The 19,757-nt window shown below is 50.3% G+C and overlaps 1 protein-coding gene across 10 annotated transcripts in view; it reads right to left on the reverse strand.

Annotated features, from left to right (window-relative positions):
• Positions 1 to 347: 347 nt before the first annotated feature.
• The window catches only part of nrip1a (nuclear receptor interacting protein 1a), a 131,184-nt gene continuing 111,774 nt past the window's right edge, over positions 348 to 19,757 (reverse strand). For all 10 annotated transcript variants that reach the window (XM_059968974.1, XM_059968965.1, XM_059968970.1 and 7 more), the window contains one exon: positions 348 to 4,249. In XM_059968974.1, the coding sequence (XP_059824957.1) occupies positions 814 to 3,828 (3,015 nt within the window). In that variant the 5' untranslated portion in view covers positions 3,829 to 4,249 and the 3' untranslated portion in view covers positions 348 to 813. The remainder of the gene's footprint in view (positions 4,250 to 19,757) is intronic.

The following is a 19,757-nucleotide window of genomic DNA, read 5'->3' on the forward strand; positions in this document are numbered from 1 at the left end:
CACCACATTCGCACTATCCCCACGTCCCCCCCCCCCTCACACACATTTTAATATCTATTTCCCTGCACTGGAGCGCGAACCTGAACAGTAGACCAGAGGCGCACCAGGAGAGAAGTGTGTGAGGGAGGAGGGGCCCCGAGCAGAAATAAACAGCATGTCTCAAAGGCCAGAGAACTTAGGCGGGGCTGTCGCGGTCCCCCCTCCCCCTTGCGAGGCCGCCTACATGAGAGGGAGCTCAGCGCAGGGATCCCAAGCTAACGTGGTCTCTCTCTCCCTAACCAGCACACCCACCCGCTGTAATCACCATGCAGATCTAAGAGAGCGGAAGACAAGTGGTTTCGTCCGCCTTGTGTGTGTGTGAGTGAGTGAGTGTGTGTGTGGTGTGTGTGTGTGTGTGTGTGTGTGTGTGTGTGTGTGTGTGTGTGTGTGTGTGTGTGTGTGTGTGTGTGTGTGTGTGTGTGTGTGTGTGTGTGTGTGTGTGTGTGAGTGAGTGTGTGTGTGAGTGAGTGTGTGTGTTTTTGTGTGTAATATATATCTGTCTATATATAAAATTATAATATAAAAATCGGTAGATCCCAATATTTTGACATTCCTGACAACAGATACAAGTTCCAAACATGAGCACGCCCTCCAGTAAGATGTCTGTCGGCGCTGTTATATATATTATATACATTTCTCTCTATATATATTATATATATTCAGCATGTGCTCTCCCGTTAGCTGACCCGCGGGATATTGCACAAGACCTGGTCCTAATAACAAGATTGTCTTCTTGCTTGTCTGATCTGTTTGCTTTCGCCGGAGGCCCTTCCCTCAGTCTGGCTCGCGTTTGATTGCAGCCACTTTCTCCATGATCTGCCCGGGGCTTGGCGGTGGCGGGACGCGAAGGGACCCAAAACATGCCAGGGGTTCCTCTGGCTCTTCCTTCACCCAGCAAGGGCCGGCCTGACTCTCGGCATTGGAACGAGGCTGGTGCCTCTTCCTGTCCTTCCTAAACGCATCTCCTTCGTTCGCTCTGGGCTGGACCTCGTCCCCGCCTCTCTGCAGCATGTAATAGAGTATCGGGTTGGCTTTGGTGAGCCAGGGTGGCTCGGGGTGGGTTCCTCTCTGGGGCTGAGGGAGCCGGGCTGTCCCAGGATACCTGGGGGGCTGCACTGGACTCTCCTTCCCGCCCCTCCTGAGGTCGCGCTCACGGTAATACTGGGCGGGGGCCCCACCCGGTGCCTTCGGTTCGCCCAGGTCCCGCGCGGAGCCACCGTTCTGCAGGGTGCGGTGATCCGACAGAGCTTTGATGCCATTCTCGGACAGCAGTAGCTGCTTCAGTACATTGAACCCTTGCGTATCCTTCAGGTAACTGCGGGGCCCTGCCTCCGCGCCGCCGTGCCCAGGCCCACGCTCCTGGGGTTTGCAGCCTGCTTCCGCAGCTGACAGCCCGTTGGAGTAGAAAGCGTGACCGTTAATGGCCACTGGGCGTTCTGGCATCTTCTGTAGGTCCCGGCGATCGGCTGGAGAACTGGGCAGTAGGTGCCTCAGCCCGGGGCAAGGGTTGGAGGGGGTGGCCGATGCTTCTAAGCTGGCCGGCCCGCTGGAAAGGTACCCATGCGGTGGTCCCGAGCTGTGCCGCAGTAGTTGGCTAAGGACCCCTCCCCTGGCGTGGCTGGAGGACATGAGGGGAGACGGGGACTGGGGTGACCTGACCTCTTGTTTCAGGTTCTCCAGCAGCAAGGGGGTCCCTGAGGTTCGCCTCTGGCACTCGGGGCTCTCCTCCACCTTATAGAAGGGGGTTCTACCATCGTCATCTTCGCTGGGCTCAGTCTTCACTTTGACAATGGAGACGGTATCGGCCTCACCGAGGCTATCCGGCGCTGCCGGCTGCTCGCTCCGCCTAGCCCGCGGCTGTCCGCGCTCCTTCTCAGTGCTCCTCAGCAAGAGCTGGAGGACGCTGCGCCTCTCCAGGTCGCCTGCCCGCCCTGCCCTTCGCTCGTGTCCCGCCCCGGGATCACTCCGCTGGAATCCGAGTGGGCGCCCTCCGCCCTCCTTGGCCACCTTGGGCTCCAGGGAGGCCCTGAGCTCGGGCTCTAAGTGCATGGGCTCGGGTGACCTATGGGAGCCGGTGCGCGCCAGGTCGTGGAGCAACTTACTGGCGCTGAAGGAGAAGTTGGAGAGGCGTCCGTCGCCTGCCAGCACCGGCGCGGGTGCACAGGGGCTGGACTGGCGCAACTCCAGCGGGAAGAGCTGCTTGGGGAAGGGGGCGGCCAGCGGTGACTCGCTAGCCACCGGCCGTTCCGGGAGGAAGCGCTGGGCCTTGCCCAGGTCGCCCGGCTTGGGCCGGGGCCTCGCCGCAGAGTCGGCGTGCAGGGGCAGGGTGTGCGACGGGCAGTCAGCAGGGGAGGCGGGCTGGCCCCGGCGGGCCCCGAGGCTACCACGGGGCTTCAGGGAGGTACTCCTCTCCGCCAAGGAGGGAGCGGGGGACGGGAAGGGCTCTCTTTGGCTGGGCCGCCTGCTCCGGGCCGTGGCGGCTTCCCCACCAGGCTCTGGGGTGCGGCTACCGGGCTGGTGGTGACCCAGTAGTAACTGAAGCAGGGTGACCTTCTGGTGACTCTTGCGTTCAGTGCCCTCCTCGTCCACCTTGGGTTCAGGGCCCTTCAGCCCGGGGGCTTTGGGGTTCCAACTGAAGAGCAGGGACTCGGTCATCTGCTCCAGGGTGCCAGGCTGCAGGGACGCGGGCTCGGCGGATGATACCCTGCCCTTGGTTGACAGGTCCATGGGAGTGCAGTTGGAGCGGGCTTCGGGCTCGACTCGGCGGCCTATGCCTCCCCGCTCCTCCTCCCCACCCTCTCTGGATGGCCTGCCACCAGCTGGCGGGTGGCTACCGGGACGGGAGCCCACTTCTCCCGCTGCCGCCCAGGCGTGGCCATTAGCGGCTGGGAGCTTGGGCGAGTTCAGGAGGTGTTTCAGGAGGCTACTGCCGGTGGCCGGGGAAGCGGGCGAGCGGCTGGCCCTGTCCCGCGGTACCGAGGCGGGACCCTTGACAGCCGGCCTCTCCGGCGGCGGGACCCCGGCAAGCTTCTTGCTGGCGATGGCCGCTAGCCGCTGACTCGCTGAGGGGGCCAGGGACCGTGCACGGGAATACTGCTGGAGCTGGCAGTCGCTGGAGAGGAGCAGAGCGAGCTGGCTGCAAGCGGCGCTGGGTTTGGGCGAGCTGGGGGCGCTGGGGCCTTTGCCCACCATGCTGGCTACCGCCTTCAGCCGGGCGGAGCAAGAGAGACGCTGGGCGCCGGGGATGGGCGGACTCTCCCGCTGGGGCTCCTCATTCTTCCCATCATCCAGCAGAGCTGCTAGCCGCCCGCAGGCCCCGGGCTCCTCCTCCTCCTCCTCGGGTGAAGAAGCTCGGCTTCCCGGAGACACGCCGTGCTGCTGGTGGTCTTGCACGCCGGAGCCGAAGGACTGCAAGAGGGAAGCCAGCAGGGTGCTGTGGGTTTGCTGCTGGGGTCTCTCCGGACTCTTGGACTCCTGACCACTGATCTTCCTCCTCTTTGCCCCGTCCCACGCCTCCCCCTGTAGCAGCCTCGCCTTCTTCACGTTGAGCGCAGGGCCTGTTCTGGCGGCCCTGGGAGGGGAAGGGGCTGGGGGTCGGCCGGGGATGGGGGCCGTGTCGAGCGCTCCCTCGGCCCCTCTGCCCGGATGCGCCGACCCCTCAGGGCCACTCTTGCCAGGAGAGCCGGCCGCGCTGGCCACCGCCGCTCGATGCATCAGTACGCTCTCGAGGTAAGTCAACACGACGGAATCTTGGTGCATTTCAGAGGAAAGTTCCTCGCCATGGGTCATGTTCAAAGAACACGCAAAGCCAAAAAAAAGTTGAAGATGCAGACAACCCACGCACTCTCTCACACACACGCACAAAGCAACCTAAAAGTCTTGGGGCGAGGGTAAATTAAGTGTCCATTCACTTTCTGGGCAACCTCTTTGTAGGGTCCGAGTCCATGGAGGGAGCGCCTTGGAGCGAGGGGCAGGCAGGATTCTGCAGAGCCATTCCCAAACACGAGGCTAATAGACCTCCGAATGTCCCTTCGCACCTCCGCCCGTCCCCTTGTGAGTTATGAGGTGGAGGGATTTGAGCCTTGGTCCTGATACACGCTGTTGCTACGAGGGGAGTCAGCCATGTGCCAGACCCAGCGAAGCAAAGGGCTTTCCATCTGTAGTCTCCCCTGGAACATACGAGGCCTTCTCCTGGCGAGTGAAATTCCACCTGTAAGATAAGTAGGCACGGTCAGTTGCGGTTGCTTGTGGCATTCAAGATATGGAGATACAAGAGATGCTGGAATCTGGAGCAACACACACACACAGAATGCTCGAGGGACTCAGCAGGTCAGACTGCAACGAGCAACTGGACTGACTCAGTGGGTCAACAGGTCCACGGGCCTTGATCTGAAATGTTGTCCTTAGCCTGACCTGCTGAAGTTGGTTCATTTAAAGATTCAGCGCTGAACAGGTCCTCCTTGCACAGTGAGCCGCATCGCCCAGCAACGCACTGATTTAATCTTAACCTGAGTCACCACACACAAAATGCTGGAGGAACTCAGGAGGAGAGGCAGCATCTGTGGAAAACATTAAACAGTCGACGTTTCCGGCGTAAACTCTTCATCAGTCCTGACGCTTCAGATCTCAGCCGGAAACATCGACTGTTTACTCTTTTCCACAGATGCTGCCTCTCCTGCTGGGTTCCTCCAGCATTTTGTGTGTGGTGCTCCGGATTTCCAGCATCTACAGATTTTCTCATGTTTTCTATCCTAACCTAATCACAGGGCAACTTACAATAACCAATTAACCTACTAACCAGTGCGTCTTTGGACTGTGGGAGGAAACTGGAGCACCCGGAGGAAACCCATGCTGTTTACAGGAAGAAACATGCCAACTCCCGTACTTACGGCAGCAGAATTGAAATGCGAAAACTGACGCCCTGAGCAGTGATAGCATCACGCTAAACGCTACACTGCCATGGCACAAAATTGTCATATTGTTATTGCCACATGTACTGAAGTACAGCAGAAAACTTTGTTTTACCTGCCGTCACACAGATCATTTTGTACCTGTGAATAAGAAAGATTTTTCAAGGGATATGAACCAGAAGCAAGTAAATGAGACTAGCTGAGATGGGTATCTTGGTCAGCATGGAAGTGTTGGGCCGAAGGGCCTATTTCTATGCTGTGTGACTCGATTAGTCTTTGACACTATTTATCTTATAATTAATAGTAACGTTTGGGTCTTGCCCTGCACAACAAATATATTTGTCAATGATAACGTACCTGATCAATGACTCCGGAGGACTTTATTGAACCATAAGATGCTGAGCAGTTAATGTGGAGAGTATATTTCCTCATGGGAGAGAATATAGATTGAGATGGTGGGGGGGGTCACTGGTTAAACAGAGGGATTCACTATTTAAGACAGGGAAAAAAATATATACTTTGTCAGAGAGTGGTGAGTTTTTAGAGGACAAGAGGTGTAGATTGCTTGACAGCCAGAGACTTTTTCTCAGGGTGGAAATGACTTGTACAAGGAGACATAATTTTGAGGTGATTGGGGAAAAAAGCATAGAGGGGATACCAGAGGTAGTTTCTTTACACAGAGAGTGGTGGGTGTGCGGAATGCCCTGCCAGGGGTGGTGGTAGAGGCAGATACATTAGGGATATTTAAGGAACTCTTGGATAGGCATATGGATTATAGAAGATTGGAGCTAAGTGGGAAGGAAAAAAAGAGTTAAATTGATCTTACAATCAGGTTCAAAGTTTGGTATAGCACTGTAGCCTGAAGGGCCTGTACTGTGCTATGCTCCTCTTCCTCAAAGAGTAGTGAGGCAGAAGCTTTGAATATTTTGGGCACCATGGTAGCATAGCCATTAGTGTGACACTATTACAAGCTGGGGTGTCTCAGAGTTCAATCCCGGCACCGTTCAGTAAAGAATCTGTACATCCTCCCTGTGGAATGTGTGGGGGTCCCCTGGTGCTGCAGTTTCCTCCTACAAAGATGCATCAGGTAGGTGAATTAAGTTTGGATTACTCAGGTTTGCTGGCGCAGGAAGGCCCTTCTCCATGCTACATCACTAAATAAATAAATACTTCTGGGACTGGTGTAGAATAATGTTTGATAAGGGGGAGGGATTCAGAGCTGAAGTTATGGTTGTGATGCAGTGGGTTTGAGGAATTTTCCTGTCGCGATTACAGAGTCATTGGTACAAAAACACAGCCCATCCATGCTGATACCTGAGCCAGCTTCATTTACCTGAGCTGGCCGATAGCCCCCTAAACCTTTCCTACCTATGTACCCGTCCAAATACCTTTTACATGTTATTGTACCTGCCTGTCACTTTCTCTAGTAGGTTGTTCCAGAAACACACACCAAACAATGTTAACAACTTCAAAGTCAAAATAAATTTGTCATTGAGAGTGTACAAGTGTCAACATATACTACTTGAGAGTTATTTTCTTACAGACATTTACAGGAAAGTAATGATATAAAATAGAATTTATGAAAAACTATACATAAATAAAGTTGACTTTCAGGTCCCCTTTAAAACTTTCTCTTCTCACCTTAAACCTATTTCTTCTAGTATTAAGTTCCCCTGCACTAAGAAAAAGACTGTGACCATGCCTATGCCCCTGGTGCTTTTGGGTATATGGTTGCTTCTCTGTTCCACGCTCCAGGGGAAACCGTCCCACTCGAAACAGCCTTCTCTGATAGCTCAATCCCTCCAGTCTCCAGAACATCTCCGCAAAGCATTTCTCTACATATTAATTGCAACCCTCCTATGGAAAAACACCAGAACTAAGTAAACGTGAGGTCTCACTGACTTCATGTACAGCTGCATCATGACATCCCGACTCTGAGAATGTAGTAAAGTATAGGGACTTCAACCCCGCCCTTTTAACCTACACCAAGATCAATTTAAACCTCCCCTCCCACATAGGACTCCATTTCCCTTTCATCCATGAGCTTATCTAAGAGTTTCTGAAATGCTCCTAATACATCTGCCTCTACCACCACCCCTGGCAAGGCATTCCACGCACCCACCACTCTGTGAAAGAAACTTACCCCTGACCATACCTTCTATACTTTCCTCCAATTACCTTAAAATTATTCCCCCTCATATTTACCATTTCTGCCCTGGGAAAAATTCTCTGGCTGTACACTCTAACTATGCCTCTTATCATCTTGTACACCTGTGTCTAGACACCTCTCGTCCTCCTTCGCTCCGAAGAGAAAAGCACCAGCCCACTCAACTTATCCTCATAAGACATGCTCTCTAGTCCAGGCAGCATCCTGGTAAATCTCCTCTGCACCCTCTCTAAAGCTTCTACATTCTTCCTTTCATGAGAACATGAATCAGAATCAGAGATATTGGTCATGAAATTTGCTGTTTTGCGGCAGCAATACATAATAATAAAAATATAAATTACAGTAAGTATTTATACTTTTAAATTAGTGCAAAAAGAGAGGAAAATATTGAAGTAGTGTAATCTGATGTTAGTGGGAAAGAAGCTGTTTCTGAATCATTGAGTGTATGTCTTCAGACTCCTGGCGGTAGCAATGTGAAGAGGATATGTCCTGAGTGGTGGAGGCCGTTACCGATGGACACCACCTTTTTGAGGCAGCGCCTTTTGGAGGTGTCCTGGATGCTGGGTTCTACACTCCAAGTGTGCCCTTATAGTTGGAACAGTTATTCCCCCCCAACCATCAGGCTCTTGAACCAGAAGGGATCACCCCAGCACTGAACTGATTCCATAACCTATGGGCTCACTTTAAAGGAATCTACAGCTCATGTTCTCAATATTTATTGTTTATTTATCTTCTTTTTTTTTTGTTTTTTTTTGCATTTGCATAGTCTGTTATCTTCTGCACATTGGTTGTTTGGTTGCCTTGTATACGATTTTTCATTGATTTTATCGTGTTCCTTTCCATTTACTGTGAATGCCCTCAAGAAAATGAATCTCAAGTATATGATGACATATATGTAGTTTGAAAATAAATTTACTTTGAACTTTTGAACTTTGACCAAGTCTGGCAAATGGCTTCTTCACCAGCCCCAACAACATACATGTGATGCTTCTAATCCAGATATATTTGTGTGTGCATGTTTGTCATCACAGTGTGCTGCAGGATCAGTAATTCAGAACCCTGAATTAATAAATGATACTTAAGTTTGAAACCCACTGTGACAGCCGAGGAATGTAAATTTGATTAACTTAATATCTGCAATTGAAAAGAGCACACCAGTACTTCTGACCATGAAACTACCCGATCGTTCACTAATCTCCTCCAGGGAAAGGAAATTTGCTGACCTTACTCAGTCTGTTCTTTACATGGTTCTGGATTCCCAGAAACAATATCTGTTCTCTGGAACAGTCTATCTAATCACCCAGCTCAAGGGCAGTCAGGGATGGGCAATGAATCCTGAACACTCCAGCAAAGCTTGCATCCTGTAAACTCATTATGAAAAGTTTCATAGTCAGTGTTGCTGAAACAGCAATTGCTTCAGCAAAGCAGAATCATTCCAGTTATTTCTCATATATTCCCACTTGTGAGATATATATATATATCTTACAAGTACACCCACACCTGTGACACATTTCACACTGAAATGATGTCAATACCCATCATTGACCGATGACGGAGAGTCATTGATCTGACTAGTTAACCCTTAGATTTAGATTTATTGATTTGATTTACTTACCTATCAATTGCATTTCAAAACATGTGAAATGCACCATTTGTATTCACCATCAACACAACTTGAAGATGTTGATTCATCCCGCCACTGTAACCACACATTCCGGCACCAAAATAACATGCCTGCAATGTTCAGCAGAACCCGCACAACCAACATTGAACAAGCAGCAGCAACAAACACACCCCTTTCCTACACACCCTCCACTAACACACAGAGATGGGCCTCCAACCCCAGGTCAAGCTGACTCCAGGCCCCCAATCTCCAGACCATGGCCTAGAACTTGCAGACATCGGGCTTCTGACCTCAGGGCTTCAACCTCCAGACTTGCTTATCACGGATCTCCAACCTGCTGACTGACCTGAGACCTCCAATCCCAGGACTGGCTGACCTCTGACTCCCATGGCTTGTTTCCACGGATGTTGCTGCATGTTCCGGGCACCTTCTCTTTTGATTTCAGATTTCTAGCATCTGCAGTTTTCCGTCTATTGACATAACTCCCCACCATGGAAACAATCTCCCAAGAATACATTTGACTTTCTCACCCATCTCCATGGTTGACAGTAGTAGTAGTGAGATAATTCAAATCAAGTGTGACGTTGCCTGAAGTGGTTGTCCATTGGCGAGTTTCCAGATGGCTGTAGAGGCCGATCCAGGATCCACTCATTCTGGTCATTAGCGGTTTCTAAACCTCGCAATTCTGCCGCCTTCACCACTTGCTGATCACCACAGTATTTATTCCAGGGTGTGATAGGGTGGTCCCTCAATGGAAACTGCCTATGCGTGACTTATTTAACGTGGGGAGGGTCATCTGCAGGCAGCCACCACGCAGTTCCTGACAGACTGGGGTCAGGGTCCAGTGTCGTGGATTGCAGGATGAATGTAACACATCTGGAACATCCACAGCGCAGTGTCACCCTTGCCTCAATGTGTAACAGACCACAGAAATTTAAGGTGGGAACGGAGCGGCCATTGCATGGCATTGGAAAAAGCTGCAGAGGATTGTAAACTCAGCCAACATCCATCATTAAATATCCCCATCTCCCAGGGCACGACCCCTTCTCATTGCGACCGTCAACGAAGAGGTACCAGAGCCTAAAGATGCACACTCAATGTTTCAGAAACAGATTCTACCCCTCTGTCATCAGAATTCTGTATGGAAATTGAACCTATGAACACTACCTGACTACTTTTTATTTCTTTTTTCTGCTCTCTTTGTGCACTATTTATTCAATAAAATTTTTATATATATTTCTTACTATAATTGATAGTTTTTTTTGGTATTATATATTGTGATGTACTGCTGCTACGAAACAAAAAATGTCATGATATATGCCAGTGATCCTGATCCTAAAGATTATGGGAAAATCTTCCAGTATGTTGCAGTCAGAATATCTTAAGGCAGTGAACTGTAACCTGCCTCAGATAAAAGGTGAAATGGTATTACTTCATTGAAGCAATTGGAGTGTGCCTCTCTTGGATTTACGCTAAGCCGCAGATACTGCCTTAAGGAATGGACCCTTTTCTCATTGCTACCATCAGGGAGGAGGTACAGAGCCTGAGGACAAATGTTTTAGGAAAACCTTCCCCTCATCATTAAATCTCTGAACAGACAATGAACCCATGTACACGTATTATTTTGTTTTGCTCTCTTTTTCCACTACTTATTAATTAAATTTACATACAGTGCCTTGAAAACTATTCAGCCTTCGACCCTTTGTTCATGGAAATGAGTATTACATCCAGGGATCTTGATCAATTTAACTCAGAATTTTATTTTTGTGAATCACATACTCCTTTTTTCACAGTAGATCCCAAAAAATGGAAAATTGTAAGCATGAAATCTAAAGATTCAAAAACTGAAATATCAAGCAGTTCAAAAGTACTCATCCCCCTTTGCTCAGTTCGACCATCTCTTACAGCTATTACAGCCAGTAGTCTTTTTGGATAAGACTCTGTTAGCTTTGCACAATATGATGGGGCAAGATTCGCCCATTCCGCTTTGCAAAATTGGCCAAACTGTGTCAGGTTAGTTGGGGAGCAGCGGTGGACAGCAATCTTGATGTCTTGCCAGAGATGTTTGATCTGGTTAAGGTCAGGACCATGAATGGGCTATTCAGGGACATCAATTTCCTTAATTTGAAATTACTCTATGGTTACTCTGGCATTGTGCTTTGGGTCGTTGTCCTGCTGAGAGACAAACTTCCTCCCCAGTTTAAGCTTTCTGGCAGAGGCTGGCAGATTTTTATCCAGGATCTCTCTGAATTTAGCAGCATTCATCTTCCCGTCAATCTTGACTAGATTTCCAGTACCTGCTGCTGAAAAGCATCCCTCTAGCATGATGCGATGCTACCTCCACCATACCTCATAGTGGGGAGCTGTAACCTGCCTGATATGCAGTGTTAGATTTACACCACATGCACCACTAAACAGAAAAGCATATGCTTTCTTGTAAAGACTTCGCAAAGCTTCACTTAGAAAATACTATAAAGGTGTGGAAGAAAGACTTGTAATCGGGTGAGACAGAAGTTGAACTTTTTGGCCTCAACACTAAGTGGTACATATGGCATAAATCTAATTCCGTGCATGCTATGGGGATGCTTCTCAGCAGCAAGTGCTGGAAATCTGGTCAGGACTAATGGGAAGATGAATGCTGCTAAATACAGAGAGATGCTGGATTAAAAACCTGCTAGCTTCTGCCAGAAAGCAAGTTCATTGTTCAGCCGGACAATGACCCAAAGCACACTGCCACAGCAATCATGGAGTTGCTTCAAAATGAAGAAAACTGATGTCCTTAAGTGGCTCAGTCAGAGTCCTGACCTTCACCCGATCAAACGTCTCTGGCAAGACCTCAGGACTGCTGTCCACTGCCGCTCTCCAAGCAACCTGGTACAGCTTGACCAATTTTGCAAGGTGGAATGGGCAAATCTTTCCCATCATGTTACGCAAAGCTAATAGAGACTTATCCAAAAAGACTACTGTCTGTAATTGCTACAAGAGGTAGTTCAACTAAGGACATTTCAACTAAGCTGATATTTCAGTTTTTTAATTTTTTTGTTTTTCATGCTATACAATTTTCCCTGGTTTTCTATGGGCTCTATTATGAAAAAAAGGAGATTGTGATTTACAAATAAAAATCTCAGTTAAATTGATCAAAGTTCCTGGTTGTAATATTCATTTATGTGAACAAAGAGCTGGGGCTGAATATGTTTTCCAAGGCACTGTACATAAACTACTGTGCAAAAGAGTGTCTAAGACATTTGTCAACACAGAGTGGAAATTAAGTTGGTAAATCTGGTGGGAGCAAAGGATGTTGGGAATGGTGAGGGTAGAGCGCCGTGGATGGGGTGTGGTACAGGTGGCAGAGAAGGAGTGCCAGGGGCGAGGGTTGGTGCGGGTGCAGACACGCCCAACCCTGAGACACCAGGCACAGTAATTTGATTCCAAACAATTGGTTTATTGATCATTACAGTATGTCTCTCTGGTGCTTCCCACTCACTCCCCTCTCTCTTCCTCTCTTCCCAACCATGATTCCCCTTGCCCTTTCCTCTTCCCGTTCTCAGTCCACAATAAAGACCCAGATCAGAATCAGAGTTGATCATCACTCACATACGTCATATTTTATTGAGATACAGTGTAGAATAAGCACCACACCACCCAGCAATCCCACAATTTAATGCTATCCTAATCACAGGACAATTTACAATGACCAATTAACCTCCCGATTGGTACGTCTTTGGATTGTGGAAGGAAACTGGAGTACTCATGTGGTCCCAGGGAGAATGTACAAACTCCTTACAGGCAGTGGTGGGAATTGAACCTGGGTCTCCTGTACTGCAAAGCGTTGTGGTAACCACTACACTACCGTGCCGCATCATGAAATCTGTGTTTTTTGACGGACAACAGTATAATGCAATGCATAAAATTACTACAGGACTGTGCAAAAGTCTTAGGCACCCTAACACATACACTTGCCCAAGACCTTTACACAGAACATTTATATATTGTATTCCACTATACTGTTGCCACAAAACAACAAGTTTCACGATATCTGGATGTATACATTAAAACTGATTCTGATTCCATATCTGATCTGCTTTGTTCACACTGCACTCTCTAGAAGCTTTCTTACAACATATGTACAAATTGGGTGCCTTCCTGCCTATAGATCAGTGACTGTGAAACACTACACAAATATCCTGAGGTTGTGAAACTCCATGTGTAAATAATGGACTTGGCAAAGGACTGAGCGGTGAGGTAGAAGGAAATGTAACTTTTCCATGCAGGTGAATGCTTTTACAATTGCAATCTGGGGTCAGTTGTCTGAATGAGCAGTGGATGCAGATTTGCAGAAAGATTAAAAAACCAAACCAATAAATATTGCGCATCTGTTTACATCACCAGTGCTGAGGGTTGAAGGTTTGAATTTCTTAGAAGTGAACATCACCAATTCCATGTCCTAATCCAATCATGTAAACAACATGGTCAAGAAAGCTCACCAGAGCCTCTACTTCCTCAGGAGGTCAAAGTTGTTTGAAATGTCTCCGTTGACTTTCACTGACTTTTATCGATGCATTACAGAAAGTGTCACAGCTTGTGACAACAGGTACAAGTTTTCTCTTCGGAGAGAAGGAGGATGACAAGTGACTTGATAGAGCTGTACAAGATGCTAAGAGGTATAGATAGAGTGGACAGCCCGAGACTTTCTCCCAGGGACAGGGGATGAAATGCCTAATGCCAGAGGGCGTAATTGTAAGGTGTATGGAGGAAAATATGGAGGGGATGTCAGAGGTAAGTTTTTTTTTTACAGAGGGAGGTGAGTGCATTGAACGGCCTGCTGGGGGTGGATATATATGAGTGACTTTCATATTTAAGAGACTCTTCAATGGGATGGATGGGCACATCGATGAGAGAAAAATAGAGGGCTGTGTGGCAAGGATTAGATTCAATAGGTCGAAAGCTCACCACAACATCATTTAATATCAGAGAATACTATATTACATTATACAGCCTTAAATTCTTGCTCTTTGCAGGCATCCAGGAAAACAGAAGAGTACCCCAAAAGATGAGTAATAGTAAAAAAAAAGTTTAGAACCCCATGATGCACCATCAATAACTCACACTGAGACGTAGGCGAGATATCGGCTTTTATTGACTGGAAGAAGGAACCAGGAGTGAGTGTCTATCATACAAGGTCCTGGAGACTGAGGCCGATCTTCAGGCCGCAGGTCTCCTTTATACAGGGGCCTGTGGGAGGAGCCACAGGAGCAGTCAGCAGGGGCGTGTCCCGACAGGCACATAGTTCACCACATTCACCCCCCCTTCGTTTGAAAAAGTCCTCATGTAGCGAAGGTTCTTACAAGTCAAGCCGATCAGGCGGTCGAATCTGTCGCTGCGATCTACGTAGCACCGGCTGTGACCGCATAGGTGCCGGCAACATTGGCGATTGCACAGGGGACGGGGTTTGCGCGTGTTCTTGCCCACTAGGCGCCGGTGATCCCTCATGCATGTGCGAGGCGCCTGGTATAAATGCGTACGAAACGCCCGGTATACAAGTGTCGTGAGGAGTCTGTGTAGGGCCTGGTGAGTACGGTGTCACCTCTGGTGCAGGGTTCACAGTTACCGGAGAGCCTTCAGGGTAGTGGTCTGCTGCACCTGCGGGTGCCAGGTCGCGGATGGAGACCGTGTCCTCCCGCCCATCAGGTAAGACCACGTAAGCATACTGGGGGTTCGCATGGAGAAGGTGAACCCTCTCCACCAGCAGGGAGTATTTATTGCTCCTCACATGTTTCCGGAGCAGCACTGGCCCCGGGGACGTCAGCCAAACTGGTAGGGTGGTCCCAGTGACAGACTTCCTGGGAAAAGAGAATAGGCGTTCGTGAGGGGTGGCATTGGTGGACGTACATAACAGAGAGCGGATAGAGTGCAGTGCCTCAGGGAGGACCTCCTGCCATCGAGAGACCGGCAACCCTTTGGACTTAAGGGCTAAAAGTGTGGCCTTCCACACTGTGGCATTCTCCCGCTCCACCTGGCCATTACCCCGGGGATTATAACTCGTGGTCCGACTGGTAGCAATGCCCCTAGCTAGCAAGTACTGGCGCAGCTCCTCACTCATAAAGGAGGACCCTCTATCACTGTGGATATAGCAGGGATACCCGAACAGAGTGAAGAGCTGGCGCAGGGCTTTTATGACGGACGTGGCAGTGGTGTCGGGGCAGGGGATGGCAAAGGGGAACCGTGAGAACTCGTCAATAACACTGAGAAAATAGACATTGCGGTCAGTGGAAGGAAGGGGGCCCTTAAAGTCAACACTCAGGCGTTCAAAAGGGCGGGTGGCCTTGACAAGTTGTGCCGTGTCAGGACAGTAGAAGTGCGGTTTGCACTCGGCACAAATTTGGCAGTCCCTGGTCATCGTCCTGATGTCCTCCAGGGAGTACGGCAGGTTCCGAGCTTTCACAAAATGGTAAAATCGGGTGACCCCCGGATGGCAAAGTTGTGCATGAAGGGCGTACAGCTGGTCGAGCTGTGTGCTAGCACATGTTCCCCGGGATAGGGCATCAGGGGGCTCATTGAGTCTGCCAGGCCGGTACAGGATATCATAGGTGTAGGTGGAGAGTTCTATCCTCCACCGCAAAATCTTATCATTTTTGATCTTGCCCCGCTGTTGGTTGCTGAACAGGAATGCAACCGAGCGCTGGTCGGTCAGCACAGTGAATCTTTTGCCAGCAAGATAGTGCCTCCAGTGCCTAACAGCCTCCACTATGGCCTGGGCTTCTTTCTCCACCGCGGAGTGCCGAATTTCAGAGCCTTGGAGGGTGCGAGAAAAGAATGCTACTGGTCTGCCTTCCTGATTAAGGGTAGCAGCCAGAGCGAAATCGGAGGCATCACACTCCACTTGGAAGGGAGCGGTCTCGTCCACTGCATGCATCGTAGCTTTGGCAATGTCCGCTTTAATGCAGTTGAAGGCCGCGCAGGCCTCAGCAGAGAGGGGAAACGAGGTAGACTTGACCAGGGGGCGAGCCTTGTCTGCGTAATGGGGGACCCATTGGGCGTAATAGGAAAAAAACCCCAGGCACCGTCTGAGGGCCTTGAGAGTGGTGGGAAGAGGGAGCTCTAACAGGGGGCGCATACGTTCGGGATCAGGCCCAATAACCCCGTTTTCCACGACATACCCAAGTATAGCAAGGCGAGTGGTACCAAAAACACACTTGTCCCTGTTATAAGTAAGGTTCAGAGCTGCGGCCACTTGGAGAAACCGTTGGAGGTTGGCGTCGTGATCTGGCCTGTCATGACCACAGACGGTGATGTTATCCAGATAGGGAAATGTGGCCTGCAGTTGGTACTGGTCCACCATCCGGTCCATTTCCCTCTGGAAGACAGAGACACCATTCGTGACACCGAAAGGGACGCGCAGGAAGTGATAGAGCCGGCCGCCCGCCTCGAAGGCGGTGTAGGGGCGGTCCTCTGGGCAGATGGGGAGCTGGTGATAAGCGGATTTCAGATCTATTGTCGAGTACACCTTATACTGAGCAATCTGGTTGACCATATCCGCGATGCGGGGTAGGGGGTATGCGTCAAGCTGCGTAAACCTATTGATGGTTTGACTATAGTCCACCACCATCCTATTTTTCTGCCCAGTCTGAACAACAACCACCTGGGCCCTCCAAGGGCTTGTGCTCGGCTCAATGATCCCCTCCCTGAGCAGCCGCTGCACCTCCGACTGAATGAAGGCCCGGTCCCCCGCGCTGTACCTCCTGCTTTTGGTTGCCACAGGTTTACAGTCGGGGGTCAGGTTGGCGAACAGCGGTGGGGGAGGGATCTTGAGAGTGGAGAGGCTGCAAGTGTCGGTAGCACAGCTGTTGGCCTGGTTCTGGATGGGATGTGTGTGTCCGTGTGTGTGTGTGGGCAGTAGCAGGGTATGTGAAGAAGTCCCACAAAACTGAGGATTCTTGACAGTGAGTGGTGGGAGGGGCCCGTCGTATACCATAGTCACACTTTCGAGATGGCTCTGGAAGTCCAGCCCCAATAGCACAGGTGCACACAGATTAGGCATGACCAGCAGTTCAAAGTCCCGATATACTGTGCCTTGCACCACCAAAGTCGCTACACAACCCGCCCGGATGTCTGCGGACTGCGACCCAGAGGCCAAATGGAACCTCCGACTGACCGGCCGCGTTGCAAGTCCGCAGCGTTGCACTGTGAATAAAACTGTGAATAAAACTCCCAGTGCTGCCCGTGTCAAACAGGCATCCAGTCCAATGCCCCTCCACCTGGATGTCCATCATGGATCTTGCAAGCTGGTGTGGGGCGCTTTGGTCGAGAGTCACAGTGGCCAGAGTTGGATCGCCGTCGGGGTACCCGGTCAGCATCGGAGGGTCGGGGGCGGGGCATGCTGACGCCGACAAAGATGGCCGCTCACATCCGGGGTACCCGGTCAGCATCCGAGGATCGGGGGCGGGGCGTGCTGACGTCAACAAAGATGGCCGCCCACATCCCGGCATGCAAGATGGCGGCCCCCACGTTTCACCCGCAGCGCTGCACTCCGCTCGAGGTTGAGACTTACAGACCTTGGCGAAGTGGCCCCGCTTTCCGCAGCTGGAGCAGGTCGCTTCTCGCGCTGGACAGCGTTGTCGAGGATGTTTCTTTTGGCCACAGAGATAACAAAGCACGAGTTTCTTACGGGCCACAGCCGTGGTCTGGGTCGGGGAGCTCGTGGAATGGCGACTGGCGGCGGCGTTGGCGAATTCGCTCCCGGGAGCCGGCGGTGGCGGGGTCTGAGGCGTCCACGAAACCGGCGGGGAATCGCGCGACTGGACAGCGTCGGCGTTATGCCGCGCAGCTTCTAGAGCGTTGGCCTTCTCTATCGCCGAGCTTAAGGTAAGATCCGAGTTCTCCAGCAGCCGCTGGCGCATGTACACTGACCTCAGTCCCGTCACAAAGGCGTCTCGCACCAGCAGCTCCGCATGCTGTTCTGCCGTGAGCGTCTTGCAGTCGCAAGCTCGGACGAGTGTCTGTAGTGCTCGGAGAAACTCAGCGCACGATTCGCCAGGCCGCTGTTGCCGGGTAGCTAAGCGATGTCTTGCGTAGACGGTGTTCACCGGCCGCAGGTACTGTCGTTTGAGGGCGTCCAGTGCCCCATCGTAGGTCGGCAGATCCCGGATAATGGAGTAAACTTTGGAGGAGACCCTCGAGAGTAGGATTCTGTGCATAACGGCGGGTTCAGTCGCACGAAGCTCCGCCAAGTACGATTGGAAGCATGCAAGCCAGTGTTCAAAAGCGAGAGCTGCGTCAGGGTCTTGAGGGTCCAAATCCAACCGGTCCGGACGCAAAACGGGTTCCATGTTTTAAAACTTCCAGTCAATAAAATTGATGCACCATCAATAACTCACACTGAGACGTAGGCGAGATATCGGCTTTTATTGACTGGAAGAAGGAACCAGGAGTGAGTGTCTATCATACAAGGTCCTGGAGACTGAGGCCGATCTTCAGGCCGCAGGTCTCCTTTATACAGGGGCCTGTGGGAGGAGCCACAGGAGCAGTCAGCAGGGGCGTGTCCCGACAGGCACATTGTTCACCACACCCCACAGCCCCCTTCTCCGCTCCCATGCACAAACAGCAGCAAAACATCAACCCTCCCCTCCCCACCTACTTCAGCACCCACCACCCACCAAGCCAGCAATTGTAAAACACCCTAGAAAGACCATGATCTGCAGTACAAAAGCTAATTGTTCATCCTGACAAATTCGACATGCCACAGCCGCTCTCTCTCTCTCTCTCCCTCCCCCCCCAATAAAGGGGTAAGAGGTGTCACACAGTGAGAGGGGAGACTATCAAAACAAAGAAAACCATGGGCGGAAGGGCCTGAACGGGTTTGTAATGTTCTACGTTTTAACTACGTCGTCTATGATTGGAGGAAACCATGGAGAGATGTAGACACACAGCTCAGCACACCACTGAAACCAGCCTCCCCTCCGTGGACTCTGTCTACAATCTGCACTGCCTTGGCAAAACAGCCAGCACAATCAAAGCCCCCGCCCACCCTGGACATTCTCTCTTCACCCCTCTCCCATCAGCCAGAAGATAAAAAAGCCAGAAAGTTATTCCATTAGGCTCAAGAACAGCTTTAATTCTGCTGTTATTAGACTATTGAACGGTTCCCTAGTACAATAAAATGGACTCTTGACATCACAATCCACCTTGCTATGTCCTTGCACCTTGCCCAGCACTTTCTCTGTAATGGAAACACTTCACTCTGCATTCTGTTACTGGTTTATCTTGTCCTACCATAATGCACTGTGTAATGAATTGATTGGTATGAACAGTATGAAAGAATAGTTTTTCACTGTATTGGCTACATGTGACAATAATAAACCAATTTACAAGAGGATTAAATCATAAACACAAAAGATTCTTGGAAATAATTCGGAAAATGTGTAGTTCGGGTGGCTGATGATTGGGTTGAGTTGTTCTCTGATCTTGGCAATTTACTTGCAACCATTTCCACCCCACATCACAAATGAGTTTCCAAAATGACAGCCAATCAGCTGATCGATAAGTATATAAAGGACAAGCATTCGGAGAACACACCCCAAACAACAGCACATTGATGATGTCTCCTCGAATGGTGATGAAAAGTTTGCAAGTAATTACAGCTCAACCCAACAAGAGATTCTGCAGATGCTGGAAATCTAGAGCAACACACAAAATGCTGGAGGAACTCAGCAGGTCAGGCAGCATGAATAAATGAATAAATACTCAATGTTTTGGGCTGAGTCCCTTCAGCAGGACTTTGAAAGCTCTCGTTTTGACTTCTGGTAAGGTGGCTGCACATTTGGTCCCAATGGCCTCTCTGGGTCTAACAAATGATGTAAATATGGTCTTAAATATTTTTTCTTGTGACAACAAAACCTCAATACTGCCAGTACGGTTTATCGGTTCATTGGTAAGGCAGATGGCGGGGAAGCTGTGTGGCCTCTGCTGTTGCGCAGTCCAGGCCCTCCTGCCGCATTGCTTGTTACAGCCATCCGGGGGA

Source organism: Hypanus sabinus, chromosome 4, assembly GCF_030144855.1.
Source record: "Hypanus sabinus isolate sHypSab1 chromosome 4, sHypSab1.hap1, whole genome shotgun sequence".
Lineage (NCBI taxonomy): Eukaryota > Metazoa > Chordata > Chondrichthyes > Myliobatiformes > Dasyatidae > Hypanus > Hypanus sabinus.